Below are 13,335 nucleotides of genomic sequence, written 5' to 3' on the forward strand. Positions count from 1 at the left end.
GCGTAACTTTCCATCAAGAGCGTGTGCATAGCTGCAAAACACCACATGTTGTCATGACAGATCATTATTCTGTTTGGGTGTGTGGTTTATAATCTTTAAGCCTCACTTTCTTCTAAGCTCAGGTGGCAACTTTACATCATTCTCCATTCTGTTATAAAACACAAGGTAGAAGAAAATCATTCAACCTCACAGCATTTTTTTTTTTTTTATTTACATAAAAGTACCTACAGTTGCTCCACCACAAAAACACTCACAACTGCACTATACTGTTCTCATTTATAAGCCTCCCTGGAGTAAAACACTCCCTTGGGTGTCCGCTGGCGTCCCAATAAACCCACCAGTAAGACCTCAGGAAATAAAACTTCTTAAACAGTTTATTTTTTCTTTCTTCCATTAAAAATATTTCATTGTATGAAAACAGCTACTCAGATATTCAGCGCTCTCATATTGAGTTTCATGGATAGAAATTTGAACACATTGTAAAAATGACACGGGTTTGAGTAAAGTCCCAGTGATAATCCTCTACAGTGCAGCTGATGATTTAATGCTGTCGGACATGTACTGTCAAAAGTAAGTTGAGAGTATTACTTCACCCGCTATACATAGCATTACAACTGCACAGAAATGCACTAAATGCAAACTATATTAGAGCATCATGCTGCCTCGCATACTCCAGGCGACACTACAAGACCGAGCATCTGTCAGAGGAAAGTAGCCTATCATGTACCACAGCAACATTGTTGCTTTAGGGGACAAGCAGAAGGCATTACTCACATCATGGCACGGTATATGTTTTAATTCAGAAATTCATCTTTATTTGCATTTTTTTATTGTTCACATGCTTCTCAATTCTGGCATTTCAATTCATAGAAGAAGTAATTATATATATATATATATATATATATATATATATATATATATATATATATATATACTACAGGGCCACTGAATGCTTGAATCTGATTGGTTGACGAACGTTCTAAGGTGTGCATTATTTTCAGGGAAACGCACAGCTAAAGTAGTTCCAGGCAGGTCTTGACCGCATTACAGTTCCATATCACTTCGCGTAGTTAACGGTAATAACGGAAAATAGGATACAATTCATTACAAGAAAAAAACATTAAGCCGTATGCGCTTGATCTGCAATTTTCAATGTCTAGCTTCACAATCAATGGAAACATGCAGTTTAATTTGAATAAATAAAGTATATAGTCCTATCTATAATCAATAGAAAATTAAACTGAATATAGGCTAAATAAATGGATAGTCCTGCAGCACGTATTATTATTGCAGATAATATAACAAATAAATAATTATTGATAGGCCTACTTGTTAAAAGGGTTTTGTGTTTCATTTATTTGGCTAGTCTGTCATCTGTCAATAATAGAAAAAAAAGAATGAATTAAATTTATTTAATAAATAAATAATAATATTGACGCACATGCTTTTCTGTCTCATTATTGCAACATCTCTCTCTCTAATAACTGCATTAATAACTGGGGACACACTTTAAGGCCGGTTATGAATGTAATTTGATACGTATGACTGATCATGCCCAAACGCGTGTTCAGCGCGTTCAGTCTGTGTTCAAAGCGGTTCAAAGTCGGTGTTTAAAATATGCTGCGATGAAAACAGTCAGACAATGTGTCAGCTAGTCGTGTGTCCCCAGCATTAGTCTGCTATCAGTGGCTCAAACCTCCGTTACTAACTCTAAAATAACGTTTTGGAATTAGCAACGGAGGCAGGGGATTAGATGCGTAAGAAATTAGTCCTACATACAAGAGCGTTTTAATGACAAAAGCTTAACAAACGTCTTGAAATACATAATCTGAACAATGTTTCGAGGTGTGGTAACTGTAGTATAAGCGGAATAATTGACTTCAGGCCGTTGAATTATTAGAAAAATAATGCACACCCGAGGTGAACGGCCACTCCGCTTCGCGTCGTGACTGCATTACCACCTCGGGTGTGCATTATTTTTCTAATAATTCAACGGCCTGTCGTCAATTATTCCTTACATATATATATATATATATATATACAGTGGGGAGTATTTACACTGCCGATTTTACAGGTTTTTATCATAGGTACACTTCAACTATGAGAGACGGAATCTAAAACAAAAATCCAGAAAATCACATTGTATGATTTTTAAATAATTAATTTGCATTTTATTGCATGACATAAGTATTTGATCACATACCAACCAGTAAGAATTCCGGCTCTCACAGACCTGTTAGTTTTTCTTTAAGAAGCCCTCCTGTTCTCCACTCATTACCTGTATTAACTGCACCTGTTTGAACTCATTACCTGTATAAAAGACACCTGTCCACACCCTCAATCAAACCTCTCCACAATAGCCAAGACCAGAGAGCTGTGTAAGGACATCAGGGATAAAATTGTAGACCTGCAAAAGGATGGCATGGGCTACAGGACAATAGGCAAGCAGCTTGGTGAGAAGGCAACAACTGTTGGCACACTTATTAGAAAATAGAAGAAGTTCAAGATGACGGTCAATCTCCCTCGGTCTGGGGCACCATGCAAGATCTCACCTCGTGGGGCATCAATGATCATGAGGAAGGTGAGGGATCAGCCCAGAACTACACGGCAGGACCTGGTCAATGACCTGAAGAGAGCTGGGACTACAGTCTCAAAGAAAACCGTTAGTAAGACACTACGCCGTCATGGATTAAAATCCTGCAGCGCACGCAAGGTCCCCCTGCTCTAGCCAGCGCATGTCCAGGCCCATCTGAAGTTTGCCAATGACCATCTGGATGATCCAGTGGAGGAATGGGAGAAGGTCATGTGGTCTGATGAGACAAAAATAGAGCTTTTTGGGTCTAAACTCCACTCGCTGTGTTTGGAGGAAGAAGAAGGATGAGTACAACCCCAAGAACACCATCCCAACCGTGAAGTATGGAGGTGGAAACATCATTCTTTGGGGATGCTTTTCTGCAAAGGGGACAGGACGACTGCACCGTATTGAGGGGAGGATGGATGGGGCCATGTATTGCGAGATTTTGGGGAACAACCTCCTTCCCTCAGTAAGAGCATTGAAGATGGGTCGTGGCTGGGTCTTCCAGCATGACAACGACCCGAAACACACAGCCAGGGCAACTAAGGAGTGGCTCCGTAAGAAGCATCTCAAGGTCCTGGAGTGGCCTAGCCAGTCTCCAGACCTGAACCCAATAGAAAATCTTTGGAGGGAGTTGAAAGTACGTATTGCCCAGCGACAGCCCAGAAACCTGAAGGATCTGGAGAAGGTCTGTATGGAGGAGTGGGCCAAAATCCCTGCTGTGTGCAAACCTGGTCAAGAACTACAGGAAACGTATCATCTCTGTAATTGCAAACAAAGGTTTCTGTACCAAATATTAAGTTCTGCTTTTCTGATGTATCAAATACTTATGTCATGCAATAAAATGCAAATTCATTTCTTAAAAATCATACAATGTGATTTTCTGGATTTTTGTTTTAGATTCATAAGAGTACCTATGATAAAAATTACAGACTTCTACATGCTTTGTAAGTGGGAAAACCTGCAAAATCAGCAGTGTATCAAATACTTGTTCTCCCCACTATATATATATATATTATTTAGGCAGTCAGTTCTTCAAAACAATGAATTTTGAAGTGGTTGCTGCTTTACTTAGGTTCATTTTTACATGATTTATATGATTCAGTTTGCTATTCAAACCATTGGTCAAAACTGTGAGCACGTCCATGTATAAACAGTAGGCTACTGTGCAAAAGTCTTAGGCACACTTATTTATTTATTTTTATTTATTTATTTTTGCTTTAGTGTTCAAGTAGGAAATATTCAATTCAATTCAATTCAGTTTATTTGCCAGACTCATGTCCAAAAGCCACGCAAGACAGGACAGATAAAAACAAACAAAACAAACAAGCAAACAAACAATAAGAAAAAGCAAATACAAGAATTAAAATACATACAGATATTTCAGCCAATGCACTCTCAGTCTGGATGTGAACCTGGAGCAGCTCACTAAGGGATTTGAGAGTGCCACCATGGTACTGTTGGTAGACTCATCCAGACGTTGCATAAACTTAAACATCAAATTTCTTAAAAGTGCTTTCAGTGTGGTTACTCCTACAGATACAAACATCTGACTAGCACTCCCTCCTCTGGGAACCTTGAGAGTAAAATTCTCATTGCATAATTATAGGCAACTTGTAACTTCTGCATGCTGGATTATTTGTAAGAAGACCACAGATGGGCAGTATAGAGTGGTGTACAGTAAGCTTTGAACAGAGCCACTTTAACTTGAGTAGAACAGTAACTAAACTTATGTGCTATGGTGTTTGCCTGAGCATATAACTTATAACACTGTCTGTATATGTCATCATCATCATTCATATCATCTGCAATACAATAACCAAGGTATTTAATATTTTTGCAGACCTCAAGACAATTATTGGCTAGCATGAACACAGGAAAATTGAGCCATTTATCCTGTTTCGTTCTGCATATTAAAACAGCACTTTTGCTGGAATTGTATTTTATATCAAATTCCACCCCATAAGAGCATATATTAAGAAGCTCCTGCTGCCCAGCACTACTCGGACTAAAAGTAACAAGGTCATCTACATACATAAGATGATTCACCAGCATGCCACCAATCATACAGCCAGTGTTGCAACCATTAAGTCTCCATGACAGTTCATCCATATATAAATTAAATAAGACAGGGGACAAAATTCCTCCCTGCCTAACACCATTGGACACTCTAAAGGGGGCAGATATGCTAACACCCCCCCCCCCCCCCCCCCCCAACTGATCATTACGTCCAAATCCACACTCAGTACCTTCCTGCTGATGCTCTTATATGACACTGAAATACACACACAACTCCCAGTAACAGCGTCCACACACACTCTCTCTACACAACACCTGAGGCCACTGATCAAATCTGTCTGGATGATCAGGATATGGCTGGACTCTGTCAGTGCCAGTAATCACTCTTCCTCTCAGACAGACGGAGGTATTCAACTGTGTTCTGATCCAGAGTCAGCTGATGAGAATCTGATGGAGAGAAAACACATCTGAATCAGGAATTATGAATCTGTCTGATCTTTTAATGTATCTGAACTCTTCATGGCCTCAATGTTCAATGTATCATCGGAGTTTCATTACAGCTGATCAGATATCCTGTGCAAATCATCATTTACATGATCAATTATAAAACTCTTTTATCATAATTTCATGTGAGTTTTTCTGCTTGTTTCTCAGTGACTTACATTGTAGGAAGTCGTTCCTGGTCTTGGGATTCATGTTGGTGAATGTGACTGTGGAAATAAACAGACATGAACAGTGTGAAGAGAAATGACAAGATAAAATACATCCATTTCTAAGACGTTTCTAATCTGATATTAGATGATGGAGAACTTATTTCTGAGAACAGAAGAATCTCCAAGTGCCTCATATATAAAACACACGTATCGGATTCAATCATAAATTCCAATGGATTTCATCCTACGTCAAATATGTATTTATTACTTTTAAACCCTCAAGGGATGTCTGTCGCTGTTCTGTAGAGTTGATGCACTTGAATTAAAGATGAACTGTGATTTATAAAGTGGGATGCATTTAGGAAAATTATTTGTGTGAATGGATGTTTTATAAATCATAGGAACATTTCAGAAACTGTACGTTCACATTTCAGATCATTCTCCACACATCTTTATAAACGAGGCGCAGGACTTTACCTCTATCAGAGATCTTCTTGAGCTCCTCTTTGCAGAAATCCTCCAGTTTGTCTCTCAGCTGACGGACAGATTCCCTTATGCCATCAAAAGAGGAGAGAGAACTGAAGGAAACGTCGGGTTCGTCTGTAGATTCAGGAGGTGCTGAGAGAGACTGGAAACTCTACAGAAAACAGAAATCAAAACTCATCATCTCCACACTTCAGCCAATAACCTGCACTATATCAGATCTGAGCGGCTCTTGTTGACTTCACTTCTCTTCAGTGACTCGCTTCAATCCAGCACTTTCACACAATCAGCACATTCTCCTCATATTCATCATTTAATGCTACAAACTCTAGGATTTCACACTTACACTCCTTGTGAAAAAGAAAGAACACTTTTAAAGAGTACCGTAATTATAACAGAAAGAATGTACTTTAAAAGATATGACAGCAGATTGGATGTAATGTTTTCAGAAACTTAATTGCATGTTATTTGCAGTTAAATGAATGTGGAATAGTTTAATGATGTTATTAAATGCAAATAGCTGAGCTTTAGAGTGTTTTTTTGCCCTGCTTAAGTTGGTCTCATTCTGCTGTCATGAAATGTTTCTCTGTGAGTCTCTTGCTCAAGTCCACTATGATCCAGTTCTTCTAGATCTCTGTTACCTGCAGGAACTGGATGTGATGGTGTGTGTGTGAAAGCTGCTCCAGCTCAGCGTCTCTCCTCCTCAGATCATTGATCTCCTGCTCCAGTCGCTCCAGTCGTCCTTCAGCTCGACTCACTGCAGTCTTTTCCTGATCTCTGATCAGCTGTGTCGCCTCAGAGCGGCTTCTCTCAATGGAGCGGATGATCTCAGTGAAGATCTTCTCACTGTCCTCCACTGCTGTGTGTGCAGAGCGCTGTTACACACACATCACAATCACACAGTGAGTTCAGTGAGTCCAAACTGAGACGTCTCACACTTCTCTTCTCTAGACTCACCTTATGAGACTTCACAGCCTCTCTCAGCTGATGAAGATCTTTCTGTCTCTGTTGGATTCTCTGACGGATCTTCATGACTTGACTTGACTGGTCTCACAGGACAGGTTGAAAGAAGATGTCCCTGCTCCACAATAGAGACAGAGACCATTGTGTGTAAATAAAGATGTTCAGCGAAATTGATACTGTGTTTAATAACCATGTACACTTTATAATGTGACCTTGTAACTGTATAATTTAAGGTTAAATGGAAAATTAAATTAGTACAATGCATTCAATGCAGGATATTGAAGTTATTGATGCACTTTTTTTTCTTTCTTAGCATCCCGTTTGAATTGTTAAGCCCTACTACACAATGACTGACTTTTATTGGAAAGAGGGAAGACAGATACAGGAGAGAGGAATGTTCCTTTATTTTCATCTATTTTTTTATTTTTTTTTTGTTGCTATTTGTGATTATTATTTAATTTCTTCTTTTTTGTCCTTGTTTTAATATTGCATTTATCTTTTTTTTTTGTCTTGCTAAATACCAATAAAAAATATTTTAAATAATAATTTTGTGAGAATATTTCAAAGTTTCAAATACTTCAAAAAACTAAGTAGAAAGATAGAAAATGTATACTCCTCTACATCAAAATATTTAACATTTTAGTACTGTCAGATTTACATCTTTGTTAAAGTCATCTTTGTATAGCCAGTTATGCTCGCTCCCTTTCTTGTAATATAAATGTGAAAAATGTGCCATTGAATATTTAAAAAGGCAATAAAGAAACTGTTAATGTTAATAAACATTTCTATTTTAAACAATTTTAAACAAATCACTTTTCATATAATTTTCATAAAAACCTCATGCTCACATTCACTTCTGCTTCTAGACGATAAGAGCTCCTTCACATCTCAGATTCATGATGAATTAAAAGCAAATCACATACAGTATGCTGAGAATATTCTGCAATTTCTTCTCTATCTACAGGCAAACCCATACTGTCCATGTGGAGTATTGTCTGTGTATGCTGTGTCTCTTGATACTCTATGCAGATTTATGCCAAATGTTTTCAGTAGAGATCCCCATTCCTGCAGAGTTTAGGTGTTAGAGGTGTAGTAGGAGTGTAGTGCATTTATGTTGTTTTAGTTTGTTTTATTTAAGAAATTCATAAATAATAATAAAGCAAGATACCCTGTTGAAATATGTGAGATGTGTATGGAATTATTCTTGTGCCAATAATAATGAACGTAGCTTTTCAAGAAACTAATGAAAATATAAATTGAAACTAAATAAATTAGGCCTATCTCTGAAACTGAAAAAGTATAAATCGCAGGCAAATTTTTTGACTTCGTTTTTAATACACTGCATGTTTTGCTTATTTCTCATATTTCAATCGCTGATCTGAACTTACAAATGCGCTTCCAGATTTTTCATTTGCGCTTCTGAAGTTTTCGTTTACGCTCCCTGAGTTTTCCTTCGCCGTTCTGACACATTTCTCTCGTGGGGGCGGGGCTAGTAGCAGTGTGTTCTCATTGGTTACTGAGTTTTTGATTGACAGCTTCGTGACCTGGAAGTGAAGACGTCAGTGGTGTGTTTGTGTGTGGATGACAGCGTCTGTAATCGCAGCTTTCTATTTCATTTTAGTGATATTAAGTTATGTTTGTTTTTTAATTTTATCTGTATTTACCTGCTGCTACTACTTAGTTAGCAGAAGCTTTTAGGAACACAGAACTCTTCGTAAAGGCCACTCGTCGAAACAGGGCTTCTGTGGAGGAAGGCTCCGATCGGCCACCAGTTGATCACCTCCTTGCACGGAGCAATACAGTGGGGGGGGGGGGGGGGGGCGTAAGCAGACCGACGTAAGTAGTGGGCAGGACACAGGAGGCCACAGGTAAGGATCAGCGGACGGTGGGTTTTCTCTTCTCACAGGACAGCATCAGATCACTGAGTATCACCGCTCTTTCACAGGACAGCGGGGATTGGACAGAAGACCGGGACCTTCGTAGTGGGGAGCAGAGAGTAATAGGGGGCAAGCAGGAGGCAATGACCGTCGGAGGGAGTGCAGTAGTCAGCAGTGGGTGGCGGGCAGGGCACAAGGGACTACAGGTGAATGGCAGCAGACAGTGGGCTTTCTCTTCTCACAGGACAGCATCAGATAACTGAGTGTCACCTCTCTTTCACCGAACAGCGGCAGTTGCGGTGCAGCGACGGATAATGGGATCCCTCCCGGGGCAATGATGACAGAGTGCAGTGGCAGATGACGGGTTCTCTCTATGTTCATAGAACAACAGTGGGGAGTGCAGAATCCAGCAGTTAACAACTGAGTCTTCTTACCACAGGACAGCGAGGGCAGCATACAGTGGCAGATAGAAGTTTCTCTATGTTCACAGAACAACAGTGGGGAGTGCAGAATCCAACAGTTAACAACTGAGTCTTCTTACCACAGAACAACGATGGCAGCATACAGTGGCAGATAGCAGTCCCTCTATGTTCACAATAATTCTTGGTTCCCCCACCGGGCTGGACGATCTCCGAACAAGCTTTCAGAGTGCTGGTAACATCAAACTTTCAACTACTCGTGCATGTATCAAACCACTTTAAATCCTCACACGTGCTCACTTCAATCGTCAGACACTGCAATGATACACCGCTTAACAGTGAAAAGGGTACCTTCACTTCAGCTCGTCGGGCCGGCGGATCCACTATGATGATACTTTCGAAGGGAGACACCAAGTTCAATCAACAATCCGTAAAGGCCATTGCACACAGGGTCCGAAATTCGCATCCGAAATTTTCGCACGTTACAAAAAAAATTCGACCTCACGTTATGTCAATCACGCTTGCACACTGACCTACGAAACTTTCGTCCGTAATAAAAAAATTCGGATCGGGTTCGATTTTCTGCGTTTTTCGCATCCACAGCCAGTATTTTGAGAGGTGTTTTGACAATTCAGAGCCACGTCCCCTTTCAATCAGATCGAAATTTCGGAAAATATAACCTGTATACAGCTGTTCTGTCTGCCCATCGCTTCCGTCGGCCGTGTGTGTGTCCATACCACAGACTGTAAAAAGGGTCCATACCTAGACATACTGCCAGTCTCTGTTCAGGATCGATTGGTTCACGGAAATTGGTGGTCTTCTTTTTAATATGTGGCTCCAGTATCACTAGCAAAGCATCAAACTGTTCCACTGACATTCTGAGGTAAATTTTGAATCGTTCGGTATAATTTCGCAACTCCTTGATAAGAAGGTGAAACTCTCCTTCCTCTCGGCGCAATCTCAGGTTTTTATGGACCCAATATTTCCTCTTTTTATTTTTCTCTTTTTAAGAAGAAAGAGGGCAAAAAAATCATCCTCACTGCTTGACGAATCCATTTTGTATTTTTTGCGTTTTTTCAGCAAACGTTTAATAAATACGCATCGGACTCAGTGTGCAAGGTTTCTGTGCGTGACGAATTTTAAGGCTGACGAACACGAAAAAACGCATACGAAAATTTCGGACTCAGTGTGCAATGGCCTTAATTCAGAGCGCACTCGTGTCTTCAGACTGCCGCCTCTGCCTCTCGTCTTCTCGTTAAAGGGGGGGTGAATTGCTGTTTCATGCATACTGAGTTTTTTACACTGTTAAAGAGTTGGATTCCCATGCTAAACATGGACAAAGTTTCAAAAGTTAAGTTGTACGCTTGAAGGAGTATTTTTGTTCCAAAAATAATCCTTCCGGTTTGTCACAAGTTTCGGAAAGTTTTTTTCGAGTATGGCTCTGTCTTACGTAAGATAGAGCGGAATTTCCTTATATGGGTCCTAAGGGCACTTCTCCGCGGCCGCGCGCGCACTCGCAGACCAGAGAGAGAAGAGAGCGAAAGCAGTACGTTACCTCAAAGCGCTATGCTCGGCTTTTAGGGAAGTCAATGTCACCAAAGAAGTGGGTTTTTGGTTGGCAGGGCAAGACAACCCTGCACAGATTCCCAAAGAACCCAGCGTTAATGGAATAGTGGATGGAGTTTGTTTTTTCGAAGCATCAACGGAGGTTGTGCACGACTCTTTGTTCCCTGCATTTCGACGATGATTGTTTTATAAACAAAGCCCAGATCGACTTATTTGCAGATCGTCTAATGCTTAAGGATCGAGCAGTCACGGTGAGTAAACTACTTCAAATGTCTCTCTGTGTTGTTGTTAGATCGGTTAGCACAGCTATAGCACACCGCCCACACGGCCCGCCCCCAGCCGCTCGGTTTTTTCCGGAAAGACTCGGTACAGTCAATCTTTCACTTATAAATATAATAAAACTAAAGACGTTTTGGAGATATGAAGGATGCAATACTACTCTATAGGTACTCAAGATTAACAGGAGATTGAGTGAAAATGAGCATTTCACCCCCCCTTTAAGGATGGCTGACGCGAAACAGTCGTTCCGAAGCTTTGCGAGATCCCGAAGCGCAGATGTGTCGAAACCAAGCGGCAACATTCTGATCTGAAAAATGAAGCCTACCCGGAAGTGCGAAAAACTGCAATACATCGAAAATCCGCTAGGGGAAGGTCCCAAAAGGGAGCAAATGTCCATAGCCCCCATGTTAAAATGTCCGTTTTCACAGCATAAATTCATGTCTTTACAGGTTGGTCCCATGGACTTTTATTGTATTTTTCGATAGGTTCCGAGTGCCTGACAACGGTGAGGGTAGTGAATTTTTTTCTAACTCGTTAGTTTAGATCGTATTTAGATATAAAATGTATGACAATAAGGGCGTGGTTAACTTTGATTGACAGCTTGATTGACAGCTGACAAGGCAGCGCCACGGAGAATGACAACATAAGAAGCGCCATTTTTTAATACAGTTGACATATAATACTACTGTTTCTGTATCATGAAATGTAGTTTTAAGAGTTTTTCAGGCGAGAATGTAGTTGTTTAAAGCTCAAATCTGTGGTTTATTTAAAGATTTATGAAAATTTTATCCAGTTGATCCAGCGATGACCGGGTGCTCGGCGCGATGTACCCCGCCTGGAGCAGTCTTTCATCGGCTTGACGTTCTGAGGTTTGCCGCCAATGCCGCGGACTCTGGCGTCTCTGTAGTGGTTAAACATGAGATATAATTCATCTTGTGTATATCTAATGGGCGATTTTTGGTCTCGTGAATCTATATTTTTTTCCCTGGGCAATCGTTTTGGCTGAGGGGAAGTTTCATAACTTTATAAGCTATTTAACTTTACCGATGTATAGACTCGCGCTGACTTTGTATGTTTGATTGAATTGTTTGCTTTATTTGTATAGCTTCTTATACCTTTTACTTATACTTTTATAATGGCTAACATTGATAAAACTGAAATTTAACAAAAAGAGACTGTGTTGAGTTTTTGTCATTTTAAATTTTAATACAACGAAGATGATATGTAATGTTGTTTACTGCAAAATCTGTTGTTTAGTACAAATGCACATATTGCCTGGACCATAAAATGTTTAATATTTTTATATTATATTTAAAATGAAAAGAGGCAGGTTTGTTATATTTTGTTTTGTTTTTCATAAATAGGCAAACGTTATGTGCAGTTGAATATAATCAATATGCGTTGCCTGAACCACATTTGTGTGGCTATAATGTTTAAGATTTCTTTAAATGAAAACGAAAAGAGTTAGTATGGTGTTTTATAACATATTTCGTTGCCATAGACTGTAAAAAATAGTTCGTTGCCTGAAATATACACTGAGATAACCGGAGTAGCAGGCAGGCGAGCTGAGTGACGCGCGCTGCGTTAGAAGGTGGGCGGGGTTAGGATTTCCCAAGATTTTCCAAGATGGCGCCGCCCATACCCCCCATAAACGGCTTCAAACCCGTTCTTCAGAAAGTCTATGGGTGACGTCACAGACGCTTTGTCCATATTTTTTACAGTCTATGATCAACACCTGCAAGTGACCACTAGGTGTCACCGTTGAGACGGGTGTCGGATTGATTCGAAGCCTCGAAACAATATGGCACATTTGGTTCAACTGTTTCATTGCTTCACGAGGCCTCGATCTGGCCATCACTACTTCTCGTACCTCGACTTTGATCGAGACCGCTCTGCTTATCTGCGCACTCCTCTCTTCAAAACTGCCGCTTCTCTCGTTCCAGACCGCCACGCACACTGAACCCTGAACGCTGAACACCGAACGCTGAAATAGCCACTTAATTATCCACTGCAGCTGTCGCTCATCAACATGGGCGGCCATGACAGGTCACCGGAACCGGCCTGGTGTTACACCTGAACTGTTTCCCCAAGGGAACTCGTTCCGTTTTTTAAAGTTCCTATTCGTCACTCTGTGACATCTAGATGCATGCATGCACTTTTGGTGTGAGCGCGAAACCTGTGGGAATGGGTAAAATTATGTGCAATACAAGCACAATTCAACTGGAGCAAATGTTTTTATGAAATGTAGTGGAATAAAAAGTACAATATTATGCTTTGAAATGTAGTGAAGTAAAAGTTAAAGTTTCGCAAAATAAAAATACTCAGATAAAGTACAGATACTTGAAAAATGTACTTAACGAAGTAAAAATACTTAGTTACTGTCCACCACTGAGATAAAATGATTTGAGTCACTAATTAATAACCTGATGTAACATTAGTTAAAATACTAAGCCTATGAAAATAGGCTTTGCATTATTTTCTCATAGGGTAATATATAAAAA

The 13,335-nt window shown here is 40.0% G+C and overlaps 1 protein-coding gene across 1 annotated transcript; it reads right to left on the reverse strand.

The window, feature by feature from the left end:
- Positions 1-3,792: 3,792 nt before the first annotated feature.
- On the reverse strand, positions 3,793-12,897 carry LOC307165381 (tripartite motif-containing protein 16-like protein). Its single transcript, XM_079882968.1, has 6 exons — positions 12,705-12,897; positions 6,688-6,808; positions 6,372-6,605; positions 5,725-5,884; positions 5,257-5,304; positions 3,793-5,041 (listed from the first exon to the last, which is right to left on the reverse strand). Exons 2-6 carry the CDS (start codon positions 6,760-6,762, stop codon positions 4,962-4,964), a joined length of 597 nt encoding a protein of 198 aa, XP_079739094.1. The 5' UTR covers positions 6,763-6,808; positions 12,705-12,897; the 3' UTR covers positions 3,793-4,961.
- Between the last annotated feature and the right edge of the window lie 438 nt (positions 12,898-13,335).

Source organism: Squalius cephalus (assembly GCF_949319135.1).
Source record: "Squalius cephalus genome assembly, chromosome: 1".
NCBI lineage: Eukaryota > Metazoa > Chordata > Actinopteri > Cypriniformes > Leuciscidae > Squalius > Squalius cephalus.

What these genes read in the sequence shown, in the direction of transcription:
- LOC307165381 (XM_079882968.1), bottom strand. Translation starts at nt 6,762, where the DNA reads ATGAAGATCCGTCAGAGAATCCAACAGAGACAGAAAGATCTTCATCAG. An exon ending in AGGCTGTGAAGTCTCATAAG is followed by an intron (nt 6,606 to 6,687) that starts GTGAGTCTAGAG and finishes TGTGTGTAACAG; the next exon opens with CGCTCTGCACACACAGCAGT. An exon ending in ATCACATCCAGTTCCTGCAG is followed by an intron (nt 5,885 to 6,371) that starts GTAACAGAGATC and finishes TGTTTTCTGTAG; the next exon opens with AGTTTCCAGTCTCTCTCAGC.